The sequence below is a fragment of the Pristiophorus japonicus genome, chromosome 9 (genome assembly GCF_044704955.1).
Source record: "Pristiophorus japonicus isolate sPriJap1 chromosome 9, sPriJap1.hap1, whole genome shotgun sequence".
NCBI lineage: Eukaryota > Metazoa > Chordata > Chondrichthyes > Pristiophoridae > Pristiophorus > Pristiophorus japonicus.
The window spans coordinates 132438282-132460606 of record NC_091985.1 but is presented as its reverse complement, the minus strand read 5'-3'; the positions used below and the strand labels follow the sequence as shown (position 1 = coordinate 132460606).

The window sequence follows — 22325 nt, the reverse complement described above, 5'->3', positions numbered from 1 at the left end:
CTAAACACCTTCACAACAACATTAAAGAAGCATAAATACATTTAAAGCACCAAACACTAAACAAAGCACAAAAATAAGCATTCAATAACAAATAAAAAATACAAGGAAGCACCAAGACTTACAAAGCACTAACCAAAGCACAAAAAGTAATAAGCAATTAATTAACAAATAAAAAAATAGAAGGAACCCTGCACCTAAAGCACCAAGACCAAAGTGATAAGCAATCAATCAATCAATAAATAACAAATAGAAAATAGAAGTCCTACCTTAGGGAACGCAGCAGGCCACCGATGAGGGAGCCTATTCGGCCAGGGCTAGGGGCTGCGTGCTTCAGGCCCCTCCCACACAGCCTGCAGAGCATTGCAGAGATTCGGGCTGCCAGGAGCTACTGCATATGCGTGCACACTCTAGTGCGCATGTGCAGAGAGGTCCCGGCACAGTTTTCAGCGCCGGCACCTGGCTCCGCCCCTCCCACTGGATGTGGTGGCGCTATGCTGAGGCCAAAGACCGTCCTGAGGAGTGGGGAGAACTCCTCGGTAAGTTTTAGGCACGGTTTTTCTTCTACAAAGTTGGCGTACCTCGCAGAGGCGTGCCGTTTTAAGCGGGTTGGGGGAGGCCAAACTTGAGCTCAATGAATCCAATTTTAACCATCATAGTTAAATGAAATGAACACTTGTAGATTCCTCCGTTACGGGGAAAAGTTTACTTGCCAATTAATCTGATTCACATATTTAAGATATAATTAGCATAACTTGTTTACTGTGTGATCTTTGTTAACATTGCAAATATACCCTTAAAATTCCATAGAGCAAAGTTACATTTCTTGGGGAAATCGAGGAACAGTTTTTATCACTGCCACCACTTTCTCCTTCATATTCCTGCACTTGTGTTACGCTGAGGAAGGAAAATATCAAGACATCAATATATTTCACTTTTGCTTTCAGTAACTCTGGCTTCAGGGGGACATGGTGACCAGTTTTTCATTCTTAAGCTGGTCACAAAGAGGTGCACATGAGAGGTTAAGGACTCAGTTGCTTTTCTTCCCTACAGTGCTCTGGTTCCGCTTGCGGCCTGTTCTGAATGCATGGCCAAGATCAGGGCCTTATTGTAAAACAGTAGTCTTTTTAAGAGCTGTGATTACTAATTGACTTATAATTGAAAATTGTTTCTTCCAACAGGAGTCATCTGTGTTGGAACCAAACTGTATTTTTAAGGTGGATGAGTTTGGATTCTTTCTCACATGGAAAAGTGAAGGAAAGGTATTTTTGTGCACACTTGACCTCTGTGACCTTATCCTTGTCCAATCAATATGCTTTACATGATAAAATGATAATGATTTATATTACTGTTTTATTGTTTAAAAATGAGTTAAATAACAGTCACATTGAGAGTAAAATAACTTAAAAGGTCAACGACCAAAACTATTTCAGTGCAAACTTTTTCCTCAGTTTTAAAAAGAATGGACAGGCCACAAACTCTGTATACCTAAAATATATTGCAGAATGTTTCTAATTTTGTTCTAAAAATATCCATTAAAAGTTCACAGCACAGAAGGAGGAGGCTATTAATGTGCTAGCTCTTTGCGAGAGCATTCCAAAATGTATCTCATTGCCCTGTGCTCACCCCTGCCCTGTATCTTCCTCTGCTTCCAATATTTATCCAATTTTCCTTTAAAAGAACCAATGGTCTGTGCCGCAAACACTCCTTGTGGCAAAACACTCCATGCTCCAACAACCGTTGTGTAAAGTAATTCTTCATAACCTCTGTCCTCACTCCCATTTGTAAATTGATGATCTTTCGTCACTGACTCTCCAACAAAAGGAAATGCTCTTTTCCTATTCACTCTATTGCAAGCCTTCATAATGTTTAACACTTATAATGTTAACTCTCCTCTCAGCTTTTTTTGTCCTATTGGAGCTAGTCTCAGTATCTCAATTCTCTCGTCATAACTACAGTTTCCCTTCCTTGGCAGCATCCTAGTGAATCTACACATAAATGCTGTCTCTGGCTTTAATATTCCTTTGATCACAAGGTACCCAACACTACATGCATTACTTTATCTCTGGCCCAAACAGTGTTTTGTACAAATTTATCATGTTATCATTCTTCTACTCTATACCCCTATGTATAAAACACAAAATGCTTTTGCCCATCTTTTTAATTATTTTGTTTATCTGCTTCAAAATCGCCAATTTTATTTTGAATGCTCTGTGAATTCATGTGCATACCACTCAATTATGACTCCCAATTTTTTTTCAATGCTGACCTTTATTCTCTTTCCTGGTTTTCTGATTTAATTTTTTGGTATCCTTTTGCACTTTTTACAACAGTGGCCCCAAAAATTCATGAGTCTCAATCCTGGTGTAACCAGAAGGGTTGCATCTGATAGTACCCCACCAGCACCAACCTTACCAGAGTTCGTGAGGTCAGTGGAAGGACACCTCATTAGCATGGGGCAGGTGGGCAGAAGCACCACTCCAGGCATATCTTTGCCATCTCCTTGCCCCATGCCAATGGTAATTTCAGCCCCCACCCCCCCAAGCTTGGGCACATTGCCTCACTTCTCCTGACCACAGCACTGATCCAATAAACCCTCAAAAGGATGCTGAAGGAGAATTTTTTTCTACCATTAGTTTATGAGCTAGCAGTTATTCAAGATACTAGGCAATTTGCTCATACTATTACAGTATTATGAAACAGTGATAAAGGATATAGAAGTTTAGAAAAAGTTGCTCTTATTGGGCCCAAGTTACGGGACGCGCCTAAAACGGCACGGCCCGGACCTGGACACCCGTTTTTCGCGCCAGAAAGTGCGCCTAAAAAAAACTTCCAGATTCTCCGGCTCCCTGCAGGTCTTCTGCAGCCGGGCGCAGCGCAGCACGAGCTGTTGGGGGCGGAGCCAGGTCCCTGCACCGAAAACAGTGCCGGGACCTTTGCACATGCGCGCTACAGTGGGCGCACATGTGCAGTAGCTCCAGGCGCCCAAAACTGTGTGGGAGGGGCCCGAAGCATGCAGCCCCTAGCCCTGGCTGAATGGCCTCATTGGGGCTGCGTGCATAAGGCTGCCTCCCACGCCCAGCTCCTGCTCCCTCCCGATCCATCTCGACTCCCGCTCCCACCCCCCCCGGTGACCCGACCTCCGCAACTCTCTCTCTCCCCCCGCGGACCTCCGCGACCCACCCCCCCCCCCCCCCCCCCCCGAGACCTGACGCCACATACCTATAAATCTAGCCCGAGGTCTTGGGCCCGGCCGTTCAGCCTCCTTCTCTCCCTCCCCCCCCCCCCCCCCTCTTCTTCCCTCCCTCTCTCCTTCCCTCCCTCCCCCCTCTCTCCTTCCCTCCCTCCCCCCTCTCTCCTTCCCTCTCTCCCCTCTCTCTCCTTCCCTCCCTCCTCTCTCCCCTCTTCCTCCCTCCCTCCTCTCTCCTTCCCTCCCTCCCTACATCCTCTCTCCTTCTCCCCCTCTCCCCCCACTTCCTTCCCTTCCCCTCCCCTCACTGTCAGAAACACAGACACTGACAGACAGAGAGTGAGACACACACACAGACAGAGAGATAGAGACACACTGGGGGAACCGTCCCAGCATGCTGTTGAAGGACTCCCGGTGCTGCAGTCGGTCAGTAGAAAATGTTTTATTTATTGATTTTTTTAAATTTTTATTAATTTTTTTTAATTGATTTATTGGTTGATTTATTGATTTATTTATCATTTATTGTTGATGATGGCTCTTTATTTGTAAAACTGAAGTGTTTCATGTTTGTAAACTTCCCTTTAAACCCCTCCCCCCATTCCCTACGCCTAATTTGAAATCTACGCCTGATTTTCTAAAGTGTAGACAAGGTTTTTTCGAGCGTACAAAAATCTTCACTTACTCCATTCTAAGTTAGTTTGGAGTAAGTTTTCACTGCCGAAACTTTGAAATCAGGCGTAAGTGGCTGGACACGCCCCCTTTTGAAAAAAAATTCTGTTCCAAAGTGAAACTGTTCTAACTGACTAGAACTGGAGCAAACTAAATGCCGAGAATTTGAATTTCTAAGATACTCCGTTCTACACCAGTTGCTCCAAAAAATCAGGAGCAACTGAGGCCGAAACTTGGGCCCTATAAGCTGCAGGAAATCAAAATATTTTTGGAAACACAAATGCTATGGATCCATTCCACAGAGAAGTAATAATGGCATGCTGAATATGATAACTTATTGCAAGTATTTCCTGTATTTTTTAAGGAAGGACAGGTACTGGAATGTTCGATGGTCAACAGCATTCGATATGGGACTATCCCCAAGGTAAGAATGTGTTTTATGTATGTTATCTCTAGGAGATCAAGTGCATAAGAAGGAAGAAATGTAAATAATACGAGACAACAGGTGATGGAATGACGTTGACTTAAACAAATTAATTGGATATTATTCTGAAGAAAATACTTCCTCTTGAAGATCTGATAAGATTATTGCCAAGATACTGGTGAGGTTTATTGATTTAGATACCTTGCAGAACTATTTCTCAAGATAAGGTTCTGCAGTACTTCTCAGAATACTATACTTTTCATGACCTTGAAGACTGTGTAGGTACTGATTCTTGCTTTCGCTCTGATCTTGAGAATTCTATTAACTTTGTTTCCAATTTCCACCCATTCCTCTTCTTTACATGATCCATCTCTGACTGCTCCCTTTCTGGAGATCTCGCTCTCTTTCTCTCTCTCTCTCTCTCTGTCTATGGTGATTACCTTTTCATTGATATCTAGTACCGGTACAATCCAATAACCACCCAGAGTAACCTTCTTCCCACCCCACATCCTATAAAGACACTCCCTTCTTTTCTCCCAGTTTATCCAGCTCTGTCATATCTGCTCTGACCAATGTGCCTTCTGCATCAGACATTCTGAAATGTCATTTTTCTTCAGCTAAGGATTTAAGAGTCTTTAACCAGACGTGTCCCATTTCCCCTGCTTCTGCCCTGACCCAAGACTCCTTCTCTCACAACTGTGATGGACCTTCCACCTCACCAACCATCACATTTTTCAGATTGTCTGTTGCTGCTTCCGCCACCTACAACTTGTCATCATGATAGGCAGTCCCTCGGAATCGAGGAAGACTTGCTTCCACTCTTAAAATTAGTCCTTAGGTGGCTGAACAGTCCAATACGAGAACCACAGTCCCTATCACAGGTGGGACAGATAGTTGTTGAGGTTAATGGAGGGTGAGACTGGCTTGTCGCACGCTCTTTCCGCTGCCTGCGCTTGATTTCTGCATGCTCTCAGTGACGAGACTCGAGGCGCTCAGTGTTCTCCTGGATGCACTTCCTCCACTTAGGGCGGTCTTTGGCCAGAGACGCCGAGGTGTCGATGGGGATGTTGCACTTTATCAGGGAGGCTTTGAGAGTGTCCTTGTAATGTTTCCTCTGCCCACCTTTGGCTAGTTTGCCGTGAAGGAGTTCCGAGTAGAGCACTTGCTTTGGGAGTCTTGTGTCTGGCATGCGGACAATGTGGCCTGCCCAGCGGAGCTGATCAAGTATAGTCAGTACTTCAATGCTGGGGATGTTGGCCTGGTCGAGGATGCTAATGTTGGTGCGTCTGTCCTCCCAGGGGATTTGTAGGATCTTGCGGAGACATCGTTGGTGGTCTGCAACATGATCCCACCACCAAACACATTTTCCATTCCCATCGTTACTTTCCGAAGGGAATATTTCCTCAGAAACATCCTTAATTCAGGTTGCCCTTCAAACACAGGATATGTAACACCTACACGTTCACCACCTCCCACATCACAATCCAGGGTCCGAAAGCCTGTTTCCATGTGAGACAGCAATTTATGTGTATCCTAATGTACTGTACTCACTACTTGTGTGGTCTCCTCGCCATTGGGGAAACCAAATGCAGATTAAATGAATATTTTGCTAACTATCTCAGGTGCAACTTCGAGCTACCTGTGACAAGCTACTTGAACTCTCCCTCCCATTTCACTCGGATCTCTGTCATTGGCCTCATAAACTGTCCCTATCATGCTCAATGTAACTCCTGGTTTCTTTAATAGTTGTCCATTACTTGATTGAAATGATGGGATACATCATTCCACTCATTTCCTTTCTGGGCTTGTCTTTTTGAAATGTAGTTTCCTCCAATTCCTCCCCGTTTTCATGATTTCACAATATGCCTGTTCACCTCATGTGTTCCAGTTCTGAACAAAGGGCGGCGCCGAAAAGTCAACTTGTTTGTTCTAATCACAGATGCAGATTGACCAGCACTTTCTTCTTTTATTGAATGTTTTTACTGTGGAATGTCAATGCTGTGGAATTAACTGCCTTTATATTGTGGGTTGGATTTCACACTGGAACAAGGGAAAAATAATTCTATGTGCATAAGCTGTGATTGTACGTCTATAAATGCCAATGAATTGTTGCTGACCTGTTCTGAGCCAGTCAGCCCAACAATCATCAAAGAAGCCTGGTGGCCTCTGTCAGCAAGGTTAATGGCCCGAAAATTGCAGTTGGAGGCTTCTTGCGGGTGGACGCCTCCGACCGAAATTGTTTTTCCAAAAGTACCTGGTGGTCCTGAAGGAACGTATACTTATGGTCCAAGGCCTAGATGCGCAGCCCAGCGTATGGGCTCACACATCCCAAGAACATAAGCGCAACCTGGGATCACGTAGGCCTGGACCACCAATGAACATGGAGTATTCTCATTGATTATAATGGGAGCTCCGTTTGTACAAGCTCCCATTACTATCAATGAGAATACCCCCAAAAACAGAGAAACACAACACAATAAATTAAAAAAATACCTCACATATTTAAAATTAATTGGAATTGAATGTTTTAGAAAAAAAAGCTATTGAATTAAAAAAAAAATGTTTTAATAGGGTTAAAAATAAACTTACCTTAATGGACAGAGATTTTAATATAAAAATTAATCATAAAATTTAATTTTTCTATGTTTTAAAACTAACGCTGATTAAAATAAGCTATATGCCTGCCAGGCATAAGAGTTTGAAGGACATTCGCTGAGCAAGAGGTGGGCAAATAGCCCAAATCTCTGCGCTCGAATGTCCTTCTGCCAGGGATGCGTGGGATCTGACAAAACACATTTTGACAGATTGCAAATGCCAGTTCTCGGCACATGCACGTCGCGCGCCGAGAACCGCCACTTGCAAAGCCTCTTCAGGTGCGTGCTCATATCGTACTATGTGTGCACGCTACCAGTATCAGCAGTGCTATAAAGTAAATGGCATATTAGTTAATGTTATGGAGGACATCAGTCTGTAGCAAATTCTACTTAGTGTCAATTAATTTTTCTCCTTTGGGACTAGGGCCCAAATTTCCCCATGAGATGCACAGTTTTTTTGTGTAACTTGGTTTTTCTGGTGTATCTTTTTAGTTGCAAATATGGCCATTTAATTTGCGCCAGTGTAAGTGAGTTAGTTAGGTTTTTGTTAGGTCGGTTTTTTTTTCAAAAGGGGCATTCCCAGCCATTTATGCCAATTTGTCCAGAAAAAAAGTTGTACTAAACTAACTTAGGGCAGCTTATGTGTCCACTTTTGTCTGCGCAGAAAGACCTTACAGTTAAGAAATCGGTGCAAGTAACTACATTTAATGCACCAAACAAAGCACAAAAAGTCATAAGCAATTAATTAACAAATAAAATAGAAGGAACCCTGCACCTAAAGCACCAAGACCAAAGTAATAAGCAATCAATAAATAACAAATAAAAAAATGGAAGGAACCCTGCACCTTAAACACCAAAATTAATCAGTAAATAACAAATAAAAAATAGAAGACCTACCTTAGGGAATGCAGTGGGCCGCCGATGAGGGAGCCCATTCGGCCAGGGCGTGCTTCGGGCCCCTCCCACACAGCCTGCAGCGCGCGTTTGCCGAAACGGCCTGCAAGGAGCTACTGCACATGTGCACAGACTCTAGCGCGCATGTGCAAAAGTCCCGGCACTGTTTTCAGTGCTAGGACCTAGCTCCTATCTTTCTTCTGTGCCACACCAGCTCCACAGACAGCTCGCGAATCGGCCATGATCGGACGGATTTTTTTTGCCGCTGCTTCTGAGGTAAAATGTCGGCGGGGGGCTCGGAGGTGTGCTGAAAAAAACGGAGGGCCAATTTTGGGCCCAAAGTTTCTATTTTAGGGATGTTAAAGAAATGCAAATTCTTCTGGTTGTGTAAATGAAAACTGTGATATGACAGTTATAAAAATACCATGAATGCTTGCATTTAGACAGTACCTTAATACGTCAGGAAACATTTCAGTCATTTTTCAGAATGCTGTGACTTGTTAACTTAGGCTAATGCAGCAGGGACATTGGAAAACCATGCAATGAAATAAAAGACAAGTTAATCTGTTTTTTGGTGACAACCCATGGGGATGGCAGATTTGGAGCTTTGGGGGAACAAGGGAAAGGATTGCAGTGGAGCAATGATTATCATACTATTGACAAACTAGAGAGACAAGAAGGGATGTGATAGAACAAAATAGGTCAAGGCTAAAGTCAAGTCTGTCAGACAACAAGCTGCAGACAACAGACTTCAGTACTGCAGAATGTTTCAATCCACTAATTTGAACCTTCATCAGCTGTAGCAAAATTCAAATAAAATTAGCCATAATTATTTTCTGCATGCTCAATAGTTATTTCATTACCTTAAATAATTCATTATACAAATGTTTTTTTTCTCTCCTTTTTCTTATGTCTAAGGATCCCAAAATACTGTCTGCACTTGAGGCGGTTGGAAAAGCAGAAAATGAACTAGATGGAAGGATTTTTTGTGTTTGCTGTGATGCTGACCTGGTAAACATCAGCTTTACATATCTAGTGGCTGACAGTGCGGAAACAGCTAAGGTACACATAATTAACACGTCCTTTAAATAAATCGAATGTGGTAAGAATTATTTCTTCACAGCGAACATGTTGCTATTTTCTGACCAAATGCTACGAATACACAATATCACATGGGAGGTTTTTTTTTAAACAAATGTCTGAACTGATCATGATTTTCTATTTCCTCTAACTTCTAAAATCTACCAGCTTATATACCAATAAATAATTCTGTCAGACATTAGACGTGTCGCCCTTTAGCAACATTAGCAACAGAAATATAGAAAATAGGTGCAGGAGTAGGCCATTCGGCCCTTCGAGCCTGCACCACCATTCAATAAGATCATGGCTGATCATTCACCTCAGTACCCCTTTCGTGCTTTCTCTCCATACCCCTTGATCCCTTTAGCCGTAAGGGCCATATCTAACGCCCTCTTGAATATAATCCAACGAATTGGCCTCAACAACTCTCTGCGGCAGGGAATTCCACAGGTTAACCACTCTCTGAGTGAAGAAGTATCTCCTCATCTCAGTCCTAAATGGCTTACCCCTTATCCTTAGACTATGTCCCCTGGCTCTGGACTTCCCCAACATCGGGAACATTCTTCCTGCATCTAACCTGTCCAATCCCGTCAGAATTTTATATGTTTCTATGAGATCCCCTCTCATCCGTCTAAGTTCCAGTGAGTTAATGTCAATTTGCATTCACTGCTTTCCTTCTTCCAATTGTTTTGTCGAGTTGTCATGTTTAGAACACTGGTGGGAAAATTGCTAAAGGAGATAGGAAGGTCATTTCCTATTGATATTAAACTTCCAATTGTTTATCAGCACAGTGCATTGGGGCATCCAAATACAAGTCCATGACTGTGGAGGACTCGGGCTTGATTTCCCCCCCGCCGCCCCCCCCCCCCCCCTGCCCCTGGCCACTGAGCGCCAAATATCAACTATGTTTCTTTGAGGAGGTGCCAAGCAAATATAAGTGCTATCTTACAGATCACAGTAGTGCTTACGACAGCTGGGTACAGCTGGATTATCCATCCATTCCTTTTCACTGGATGTGTGTGATTGAGAAAGACCGGAGTGAAATAAATATATTTGAACAGAAACAGAGGCAGTCTTGGCAGCACGGTCACGAGCGGAAGCATTTCTCATAGGATGGGGCGAGAATGGGAGAATCAGTCACTTAAGGTGCACTTGCTCAACTCCACCAAACTCGGGTGACATTCTGGGCAAAAAAAGACCTATGACCATTAAGATTCTAATCTTTTTGCCACCGGTGTTACAGAGCAGGTGCTTTGCAAACTGATCCACTTCTCCTATTTCTTTACAACATGTCCACTCAGTTAATGTCACCAATCACAAACCTCCACATAGAAGCTCTGAAAATAGAGTTTCCACAATGGCAGTGGTGGTATTTGTGTAAAATAAACAGAGATTGAAGCAGCATCATTTACTTTGGGATAAGCACTTAGAAAACCCAGCACTCTTCCAATAGTTGTTCTTCAAGTGTGTTTCAATGTTTATAATAGAAGACACTCAGTATAAGCAGGAAAAAAGAGTATTACCTGGTAAAGTATAATATAATTTAATTACATTGCACAGGAAATGCCGACATTGATTTTAATACCATGTGGTCTCCTCATTTTATTCTGTAGTGTGCTAGCTTTACTCATTATTTCCCAGCTTTAATCTTATAATCTGCTGTTTTTTTGTTTCCTTCACTATCCTTCACAATCAGCCTTACTTGCAGATCTAGAAATTGTACATCACTTCTCCACAACAACTGGAAGGATGCATTAGAGGTTCAATCAATCCAGCTTTTACTAAACCTTATAGTGTCTGGTGTAGGTGTGTTCAGTGTGTTTTACCCTGGCTCTTTCTCTTAGCGTGAAACTTTATGCAGTATGTTCTAATCCTAACTGTATGTTCCTTAAAAAGTGTTTACCCAATGGGAGAATGAAATGAAATACATGACTGCTCGGTGTTATTGCCTGTCTCCAGGAGTGGAGGTGGGTGAATAACACTTATGTGGGTCAATCGATGGCCCTGCGACTGTTGCTGCCACGGTGATTGGTCTGGTGGCTACCTGGGTCTGCATGTTCATAGACACATCGGCAGTCATTTTAGCAAGGTGACTGAGTTCATATAGATGTGGCATCATCCTGAGTGACAGCGCTATTATACTTGGCTAGCATTTCTCATTGTCCTGTTGGCCATTCCCTCAGCAAGGCAACAGATCAGTTGGAACACAGACTCCAATGCACCGGTGAGGTTGTTGAAGTCCTTCAGAATTGCAGTCTCAAACTAATTCCCCAACAGGGTAAATCCAGACAAGGCAGATTGCTGTAGCTTTTATGCCCAGGAGCAGCCGAGCCCCATTTTGTGATGGATGTTGTGCCTGAATTTAAGACATCGACCAATCGACTAAGGGCTAACAATTCAGGGACGCCCCGTTTGGGGGCGGTAATACTCGCGAGACTTTGCGCCAGGTGCAGAAGTCTCGCCTCTCTCTCTCTCTCTCTCTCTCTCTCTCTCTCAAGAAATTGGGGTTACCGCCCCCAAAAGGAAGTGGTGCACTAAATCAAGCGCTCCACTTCCTTTCTGGAGCAGTAGCGGGACGGATGCCTCGAAAATGGGACGCACGGCTCAGCAGCACTACGCACCGGGCCGCGTAGGAGGGCCTATTCCCAGAATTAAGGGAAATGAAAGGCACACGAAAACTGGCCGTTTTTTTTAACCAACTGCCGGCCACCTTACCTCTAATTTTGGCCCGGCTAAGGGCCGGCAGCCCGATATGCGTTCCCTGAAGCTGTCACTGTCATCGCCCAGGGCAGCTTCAGGGAGGTGATACCCAGTTCAGGGTCTGGGGCGCTGCGCACTGCAGTGACATTACGATTTCTGGGCGCAGGAGATCAGGGCACAACATCGTAGCGCCGCCGCTAAACTCCTGCCGAATTTAGCGGGAGTCATTAGCGGCATTGCGTCCGGCCGCAAAGGCATTTGCTCCCCCCCAGGGGTGCTAATGGGAGGTGCATATGACCTAAGTTTCCCCCCTCTAGGTGTCAGTCATGGCTCAGTTGGTAGCACCCTCACCTCTGAGTCTGTGGGTTCAAGTCCCTCTCCAGAGACTTGAGCACAAAAATCGAGGCTGACACTCCAGTGCTGAGGGTGTGCTGCACTGTCAGAGGTACCGTCCTTCGGATGAAACGTTAAACTGAGGCCCCATTTTCTCTCCCAGATGGACGTAAAAGATCCCTATTTCGAAAAAGCAGGTGAGTTTCCCCAGCGTCCTGGCCAATATTTATCCCTCAATCAACATAACAAAAACAGATTCAGGTTATTATCACGTTGCTATTTGTGGGAACTTGCTGTTTGCAACTTGATGGCCATGTTTCCTACATTCCAACAATGACTCCACTTTAAAAAGTACTTCATTGGCTGTAAAGCGCTTTGGAAGGTCCTGACTTTGTGAAAGGAGCTACAGAAATAAGTCTTTCTTTCACTGCAGTAGGCCGTGCAATGGCCACATTATCCATGGTCGTCTTCAGATTGGCCTACCACACCTGCAGCACTGCACAGATGCTGATTGTAGACTCCTCGGTGGACAAATTGTACAGGTTGTTTGGCACACTATTAAATAGCTCCATGAAGTTACCAAACTACATTTGTGCCATAGCTAGGAATAGAAATTTGAGTGGGCCCCTACTTACAGTGGATGGGTACTGATGACACCGCAAATCGTTTATATTACATTGTACAAATAAGTCGCTGCTTTGTTTGAAATGATGCTTCCTCCCAACTACTCAATGTTGAAACACAGGACGGAACGTTTAGAGCTTCACTCCACATCCACTCTGGTAATCCGTCCCTTACCGTTCTTCCGATTGCATTTACCGGTGGCTGATCTCTCTTGTAGCGTCTGTTCACTGGACGTCGCTGCATTTACTGCATTCATATAGGCTTAGATTTCAGTGAGTCAGGGTGCTAATTGGGTGGGTTGTGGCCCAGCTGTGGCTGTGTCCTGATTTGTGCCCACATTCCTTGGCCCAAGGAGCTCTTTGACCAGCAAATGGAGTCTCCCTTCATGATCCGTTCTTTACCAAGTGCTCCTTCCTGCAACTCACTCACTAACCGATATATTATCTGTGATGGTGCTTGCCAGTGTAGGAGTGGGTGATGTAGGTTGCTTAGTTGAGAATGTACATTGGGCTCATTTATCTTCTCCTCTTGGTCACCTAGAGGAATGAGGAACAACATATTTTACAAAGCTTGCAATAAGACACCCGTTGACGTATTGCTTTATATTGCAGTGTGTTACACTGAAATGAACCAACTTCTGCCTATGTCTGTGGGAGGGAGGGAATGAATGAGTGAGTGAATAAGGTGATAAGGAATTAAAGCAATGAGTACTAGCCAGGGACTGCTGACTTCCCACTCCCTCTCTTAATTCCATGCCAAAATCTCCACAGCCCTCTCCAGATAAGAAATCACTGGCCACAGCAATGGTGACCCCCACTCCTGTCTACATGCACTGCCTCTGATTATGTTCAGCTTATTCCTGCAAGCAGATATGTTGGAAGGAGGAATGTGCAAGATATGTGCCACCCAAGTTCCCAGGATAGTAGCCACTTTTAATGGATGTGTGCAGTTGTAATGGGTGTAACATTTAATGGGTGTAACATTTTGATTCAACAACATTGACAATTCTAGATGCAAATACAGTATAGGCATGCCTGTGCATTTAGAGATAAACAATTGGCAAAGTGCCCTGCATTCCATCTCATTGTACACAAGGTTTATAATAAAGACCAATAAAGATTACCTTTACCATGGCAACTTTGCATCGCCTATCACACCTGTTTGCAGGGTTAGGCCACAAATAAGACTGCATTTAGGCATTCAGTTATCTCCAGCCATGCTGCTCTGGCTGTACTCTTTATTTAGGGTTGGCCATCTTCCAAAAGGCCATCCTTCACTGCAGGACTTTCTGCAGCAGAATCTCCAACACCTGATTGCGAAATGAGACCCAGCAGAAGGGCAGATTTTAGGGTAGCTAGGAGCCCTTTAAGAGCTGATAGTCCTGGAAATCCCACCCTAACCTCTGACCAGCAGGTCATGTGCAAAGAACTGGGAATGCAATTAAAATATTTAAACTAGCTAACTTTGCATTATCATGCACAGTTGGCCTGTTTGCTAGAATGCTTATGTAGTGCCTGATGTGCAGCAGTCCTGGGACCACAATACCCCATAGTGCATATATGTAAACCTACAAAACTCGGAAAAGCTGCAGATTAAATCATGAAAAGTTCACATCCCACTACACTCTCACTGATGGATGTTTTGGAGTATTGTAAATGAATGTATCTGCAAAGACAGACTTACCTATAGATGGTAATATTTCAGGTGGTACTGTATTCTCTTTACACTATTTAAGAATTGTACTGCCCTCTAATGGTACAAAAATCTTGCTACACTATGAAAGCAAGCTATTCTGGGCCTGTTAGATGCAGAGGCAAATAAGTAAATGATCTCCACATTATCAACTAAAATGGATTTGAATTATTACCTTGCAGTTGGATAAACAATTGTGTGCCTGAACTGTTGTATTTAGCCCACTTAGAACTGCAGTAGCATTCTATTAACAAAATTATAACTGATTGCTGCTGTTTTTAGTTTGTCAAAAAGCACCAAAATTATATGATTTTGTGCCCATATCATTCTGTTATTAAATGCAGTCACAAAACATTAAAGGTATCATTTTGTGTAATGTGCATTAACAAAACATTACCAAATATCATTCTGTGTGGCTGCTTAAAGGTGACAGACTTTGTTTTTGAATGATCTTTTTGCAGGGCTCCTCTGTAAAACTCTTAAGTTCTTGGATGAGAACTTATCCTGCACTAGCTTGTGAAGTCACTAGCTTGTGAAGTCAACCCATTGGGCAATGCTGAGGAGACACCCATTTCACAGCATGGTGATCTCTGGCTACCAGTTCTTAGCTGTGTGTTTTTTCTTTTATATAAGTTTCTCTAAGAACATTGGATAGTAATCAGAAGAAACTTTTTTAAAAAATGATGAAACTCTAAAACAGATCAGTTTCTAGGCGACCAGTAAACAGATTCTTATTCTGCTACGAGGGATTCCCACTGTCTGACATTGCCTTGATGCAGCTGCTCCAGAAGCTAGTGAAGCAAATGGATGTTACTACGACACCACAAACATATAATCAGCAGTGTAGTACTTAAGAACGTCCTCTTGCTGAGTTAAGAAGTGTAACTGTAAGGTTGTGAAGATGTGCCATGCGGAGGTCAAGTGCTTAATGGTGCAGTCAGGCATGTGCTGTGCACACCAATCATAGATTTTTGAAGAGCTTTGGGCTGAGGGAGGAGAGTGCTGACAGGTAGGGGGAATTGTAATTAACTGGAATTGTTGTTCCATGTTAAAGGAGAAGCGTTTGAATATGTTGGGTAAAAAGAAAAAGGATTCAAAAGTTATTATAATGAGTTTACTGAAATTCATTTGTCTTTCTGATCTTTCAGCATTGGGTAGAAGGATTAAGAGCCATTGTTCACAACTTCAAAGCTAACAATGTCTGCCCTATGACGTGTCTCAATAAACAGTTAAGTTACACCTATATCACTTCCTTATTTAAATTGTATTAGCTACAGATGTGATGGTCTTGAATTGAATTTATTTTAAAATGCACTTGAAAATTTTGCTTGTAAATACTTTATTCAATGATATGGCAAATGTTTATTAATTCTCACATTCATGTACACTGAGACTAGATTATGTAAAAAATGTCACAGCTCAAAAAATGTAGCACGAAGGAAATGAGACTAGTCCCTTGAAATTGGGTACTTCTAATGTTAAATCTATATTAATATAAAATTGTTTTAATGGCTGCATTAAAATAGCAGACACTGGAATTTAATGCAAATGCAGTATACATTTGTGCCCTAATATCTGATTTCAAGACTTTTATTACATGAAAGTATCCTGGCCTAGTTTCAATGGGCTCAAGTTTTGGACCCCTGCTAGAACGGCGCACATTGGAGAGGCCCGCCTAATTTGTGGAGCGTAAATTGCGCCGAATACTTACCTCGCGATTCTCCGATATCTGTAGGCCCGTTTCCACCTCGGCGAGCGCAGCAGGAACTGCTGGGAGTGGAGCTACAGCTCTGCGCCAAAAACAGTGCCAGCAGCTGTGCACGTGCGCAGTAGTTCCTGGCCCTCACAGCGCGTCTTGTCTCCGGTTGACGACCCTATCCCTGGCCGAAGGGATGTTGCCCCTATCCCCGGCCGAGTGGCCTGACACCGCTTACCTCATTGGCGGGGCCTGCCCGCCCGGCCTCTCGCTGGGGGCGGGCCCTGCCCGAAGTCCTCGTTGGAGCCGGCGTCGGCGGGGCCCCGCCCGAAGTCCTCAGCGAATCCAGCGGCAGAGGCGGGCCCGTTCAGCTGCCCTCCCCCCCCCCCCCGCTGTTCAGCCTCCCCCTACGCCCCCCGTTCAGTCTCCCCCCCCCCCCCTCCTCACCTCTCCCCACTCCCCCTCCTCTCCCCCATTCCCCCTCCTCTCTCCCCCTCCTCTCTCCCTCTCCCCCGCTCCCCCTCCTCTCCCCCTCCTCTCCCCCACTCCCCCTCCTCTCCCCCACTCCCCCTCCTCTCCCCCACTCCCCCTCCTCTCCCCCACTCCCCCTCCTCTCCCCCACTCCCCCTCCTCTCCCCCACTCCCCCTCCTCTCTCCCTCTCCCCCGCTCCCCCTTCTCTCTCCCTCTCCCCCACTCCCACTCCTCTCCCCCCTCTCCCCCATTCCCCCTCCTCTCTCCCCCTCCCCCACTCCCCCTCCTCTCCCCCACCTCTCTCCCTCTCCCCCACTCCCCCTCCTCTCCCCCACCTCTCCCCCACTCCCCCTCCTCTCCCCCATTCCCCCTCCTCTCTCCCCCTCCTCTCTCCCTCTCTCCCCCTCCTCTCTCCCTCCTCCCCCTCCCCCTCCTCTCCCCCACTCCCCCTCCTCTCCCCCACTCCCCCTCCTCTCCCCCACTCCCCCTCCTCTCCCCCACTCCCCCTCCTCTCCCCCGCTCCCCCTCCTCTCCCCCGCTCCCCCTCCTCTCCCCCGCTCCCCCTCCTCTCCCCCGCTCCCCCTCCTCTCCCCCCCCCCCCTCTCCCCACTCCCCCTCCTCTCCCCCACCTCCTCTCCCCACCCCCCTCCCTCCTCCCCCACTCCCCCTCCTCTCCCCCACTCCCCCTCCTCTCCCCCACTCCCCCCCACTCCCCTCACTCCCCACTCCACCCCCCCCCACTCCCCTCCCCCACTCCCCCTCCTCTCCCCCACTCCCCCTCCCCTCCCCTCCTCTCCCCCACTCCCCTCCTCTCCCCACTCCCCCTCCTCTCCCCCACTCCCCCTCCTCTCCCCCACTCCCCCTCCTCTCCCCCACTCCCCCTCCTCTCCCCCACTCCCCCTCTCCCCCACTCCCCCTCCTCTCCCCCACTCCCCCTCCTCTCCCCCACTCCCCCTCCTCTCCCCCACTCCCCCTCCTCTCCCCCACTCCCCCTCCTCTCCCCCACTCTCCCTCCTCTCCCCCACTCCCCCTCCTCTCTCCCTCTCCCCACTCCCCCTCCTCTCTCCCTCTCCCCACTCCCCCTCCTCTCTCCCTCTCCCCACTCCCCCTCCTCTCTCCCTCTCCCCACTCCCCCTCCTCTCTCCCTCTCCCCACTCCCCCTCCTCTCTCCCTCTCCCCACTCCCCCTCCTCTCCCCCATTCCCCCTCCTCTCCCCCACCCCCCCTCCTTTCCCCCACCCCCCCTCCTTTCCCCCACCCCCCCTCCTTTCCCCCACCCCCCTCCTTTCCCCCACCCCCCCTCCTTTCCCCCACCCCCCCTCCTTTCCCCCACCCCCCCTCCTTTCCCCCACCCCCCCTCCTTTCCCCCACCCCCCCTCCTTTCCCCCACCCCCCCTCCTTTCCCCCACCCCCCCTCCTTTCCCCCACCCCCCCTCCTTTCCCCCACCCCCCCTCCTTTCCCCCACCCCCCCTCCTTTCCCCCACCCCCCCTCCTTTCCCCCACCCCCCCTCCTTTCCCCCACCCCCCCTCCTTTCCCCCACCCCCCCTCCTTTCCCCCACTCCCCCTCCTTTCCCCCCACTGCCTCTCCTCTCCACCCCCTCCCCTCTCCGCTCCCCTTCCCCTCTCCTCTCCCCTCTCCCCCCTCTCTCTCCTCCCCCCCCCCCCCCCCTCTCTCCCTCCCCACCCCTCGCTGTCAGAAACACAGAGAGACACTGACAGAGACAGAGAGAGAGATACTGGCCGGGGGTGGGGGGGCCCAATTCCAGCACGCTGTTGGAGGGCTCCCGGTGCTACAGTCGGTGAGTAGAAACATAATTTTTTATTTATTGATTGATTTTTAAAAAAATATAATTTTATTTTAATTTTTTTGGGATTGATTTCTTTATCATTTATTATTGATGATGGCTCTTTATTTGTAAAAGTGAAGTGTTTAATGCTTGTAAACCCTTTTCACCCCCCCCCCCACTCTCATTCCCTACGTTTGATTTATAAGCGTAGGCAAGGTTTTTCTGAGCGTACAAAAATCTACACTTACTCCATTCTAAGTTAGTTTGGAGTAAGTTTTCACTGCCTAAACTTGCAAAGCAGGCGTAAGTAGCTGGACACGCCGCCTTTTGGAAAATAAAAATCTGTTCTACAATGAAACTATTCTAACTCACTAGAACTGGAGCAAACTAAATGCCGAGAATTGCAATTTCTAAGATGCTCCATTCTAAACTCGTTGCTCCAAAAAAATAGGAGCAACTCAGGCCGAAACTTGAGCCCAATAATGCTATGATACAACTGGAGGTAATTTTCGGATATGTACTAGAAAGGCTGCCAGCACCTATTCGGAGAATGGCCACATTTTTTGGTTCATTGAGGAGCATTAAACACCCAGGGAGGAAGATGGGCACCTAGGATTATGGAATCATAGAAATTTACAGCACAGAAGGAGGCCATTTGGCCCATCGTGTCCGCACCGGCCAACAAAAAGCTATCCAGCCTCATCCTACTTTCCTGTTCTTGGTCTATAGCCTTGTAGGTTACGGCACTTCTGCATATCCAAGTACTGTTTAAATGCTATTTGGGTTTTTGCCTCTACCACCCTTTCAGACAGTGAGTTCCAAACCCCCACCACCCTCTGGGTGGAAGAATTTCTCCTCAAATCCCCTCTAAACCTCCTACCATTTACTTTAAATCTATGGTCCTTGGTTATTGACCTCTCTGCTAAGGGGAATCGGTCCTTCCTATCCACTCTATCTAAGCCCCTCATAACTTTATATACCTCAATTAGGTATCCTCTCAGCCTCTTCTGTTCCAAGGAAAACAGCCCCAGCCTATCCAATCCTTTCCTCATAGCTAAAATTCTCCAGTCCAAGCAACATCCTCGTAAATCTCCTCTATACCCTCTCTAGTGCAGTCACATCTTTCCTGTAATGTGGTGACCAGAACTGCACGCAGTATTCTAGCTGTGGCCTAACTAGTGTTTTATACAGTTCAAGGATAACCTCGCTGCTTTTATATTCTATGCCTTGGCTAATAAAGGCAAGTATCCCGTATGCCTTCTTAACCACCTTATCTGCCTGTCCTGCTACCTTCCTGCACTCCAAGGTCCCTCTGTTCCTCTACGCTTCTCAGTGTTCTACCATTTATTTTGTATACCCATGCGTTGTTAGCCCTCCCCAAATGCATTACCTCACACTTCTCCAGTTTGAATTCCAATCATACCCCCTTCATTCAAGTCTAAATCATTTATAGATACCACAAAAAACAAAGGACCTAGTACTGAGCCCTGCAGAACCCCACTGGAAACAGTCTTTCAGTCACCAAAACACCCATCGACCATTACCCTTTGCTTTATGCCTCTGAGCCAATTTTGGATTCAACTTGCCACTTTGCTTTGGATCCCAAGGTCTTTTACTTTCGTGACCAGTCAGCCATGTGGACCTTATCAAAAGCCTTGCTAAAATCCATATAGACTACATCAACGCACAATCCTCATCGACCCTCCTTGTTATCTCCTCAAAAATTTAAATCAAGTTAGTCAGACACGACCTTCCCTTAACAAATCCATGCTGACTGTCTTTGATTAATCCGTGCCTTTCTGAATGAAGATTTATCCTGTCCCTCAGAATTTTTTCCAATAATTTTCCCACTAGCAAGGTTAGGCTGACTGGCCTGTAATTACTCGGTCTATCCCTTTCTCCATTTTTAAACAATGGTACAACGTTAGCAGTCCTCCACAATTCCGGCACCACACCTGTAGCCAGAGAGGATTGGAAAATGATGGTCAGAGTCTCTGCTATTTCCGCTCTTGCTTCTCTTAATAGCTTGGAATACATTTCATCTGGGCCTGGGGATTTATCCACTTTCAAAGATGCTAAATCCCTTAATACTTCCTTTCTCACTATGTTTATTTCATCTAATATTTCACACTCCTCATCCTTGATTGCAATGTCTGCATCGTCCCTCTCTTTTGTGAAAAACAGTATTCATTAAGTATCATACCAATATCTTCTGCCTCCACACACACATTACATTTATGGTCCCTAATGGGCCCTACTCTTTCTTTAGTTATCCTCTTGCTCTTAATGCATTTATAAAACATCTTTGGGTTTTCCTTTATTTTACTTGCCAATATTTTTTTATGCCCGCTCTTTGCTTTCCTAATTTCCTTTTTAATTTCATCCCTGCACTTTCTATACTCCTTGAGGGTTTTTGCAGTATTGAGACCTCGGTATCTGTCATAAGCTTCCCTTTTTTTCTTTATCCTACCCTGTATGCCCCTTGACATCCACTTAGTCCCACCCTTTTTCTTTAAGGCAACATACTTGCTCTGAACCATCACGATCTCCTCCTTGAATGCCTCCCACTGCTCTGATACGGATTTACCTTCAAGTAGCTGTTTCCAGTCCACTTTGGCTAAATCACATCTCCGCTTTTCCCCAGTTGATAAATTGTATTCCTGGTCTATCTTTGTCCTTTTCCATAACTACCTAAATCTAACTGAATTATGATCACTAGCACCAAGGTGCTCTCCCACTGATACCCCTTCCATCCGCCCAGCTTCATCCCCCAATACTAAGCCCAGAACCGCCCCCTCTCTTGTTGGGCTTGCTGTACTGGCTAAAAACGTTCTCCTGAATGCATTTTAAGAATTCTGCACCCTCTATACCTTTCACACTAATTCTATCCCAGTTAATATTAGGGTAGTTAAAATCCCCTACTATTACTGCCATATTTTTGCACTTCTCAAAATGTGTCTACATATTTGCTCTTCTATCTCCCTCTGATTATAGAATCATAGAAATTTACAGCACAGAAGGAGGCCATTTTGGCCCATCGTGTCCGTGCCAGCCGACCAAGAGCTACCCAGCCTAATCCCACTTTGCAGCTCTTGGTCCGTAGCTCCGTAAGTTACAGCACTTTAAGTGCACATCCAAGTATTTTTTTAAATGTGGTGAGTCGTTCTGCCTCTCCCACCCTTTCAGGCAGTGAGTTCCAAACCACCACCATCCTCTGGGTAAACCACCCCTCGTCTCTCCTCTATACCTCCCCTCAATTAGTTTAAATCTATGCCCCCTGGTTGTTGACCCCTCTGCCAAGGGAAACAGGTCCTTCCTATTCACTCTTTCCTGGCCCCTTATAATCTTATACACCTCAATCGGGTCTTCCCTCAGCCTCCTCTGTTCCGAAGAAAATAGACCGAGTATCTCCAATCTTTTCTCATAGCCAAAATTCTCCAGTCCAGGCAACATTCCTGTAAATCTCCTCTACACCCTTTCCATCTCAGAATCACATCTTTCCTCTAATTTGGTAACCAGAATTGCACACACCACTCCAGCTGTGTCCTAACCGGTGTTTTATACAGTTCAAGCATACGCCCTTGTATTACATGCATCGACCAATAAAGGCAAGCACTCCACATGCCCCCCCCAACCACCCCATCCACCCGGCCTGTTACCCCCAGGGATCCACGGACATGCACTCCAGAAGGTCCCCCCTTCTGTCGAGACTTTTTTTGTTTAGACTTTAAATGTCTAGACATTTAATGGGTATTCCCCTGCCCTGCCAGACCTCGCCAGACGCACCATCTCACACCCAACCGGACCGAACTCCACCCGCCACTATTCCGCCCACCCGACCAGCACATCGACATCACCCTGCAGTCCGCAGCCCCACCCTCCATCCTGAACCACACAGCCCACCCCAGCGCCATCCGCAAACCCCCCCAACCATACCCAAACCTTCAAGCCCAAGTTTGGGGGTCTTCAGTACACTCCCAGCAGTGTTCTCCAACTCCCTTTTTTGTTCATCAGTTCAACCCATAGGGCCTCATTTGATGATCCTTCAAACATATCATCCCTCTTCACAGCTGTAATTGTTTCTTTAATCAGTAAAGATTAGGGTAAAGGGTGCAAAGCCCTTAATGGTACTGAGGACTTGGGCTGAGTATACTGTGGAAAGAAGCACTCGA

The 22325-nt window shown here is 46.1% G+C and overlaps 1 protein-coding gene across 1 annotated transcript in view; it reads left to right on the top strand.

Annotated features, from left to right (window-relative positions):
• plcb4a (phospholipase C, beta 4a) overlaps nucleotides 1-22325 on the top strand; it is a 600847-nt gene that overhangs the window by 344836 nt on the left and 233686 nt on the right. Inside the window, exons 4-7 of the mRNA XM_070889861.1 lie at nucleotides 1179-1259; nucleotides 4221-4280; nucleotides 8687-8830; nucleotides 15346-15425. Coding sequence (XP_070745962.1) covers nucleotides 1179-1259; nucleotides 4221-4280; nucleotides 8687-8830; nucleotides 15346-15425 — 365 coding nt within the window. The remainder of the gene's footprint in view (nucleotides 1-1178; nucleotides 1260-4220; nucleotides 4281-8686; nucleotides 8831-15345; nucleotides 15426-22325) is intronic.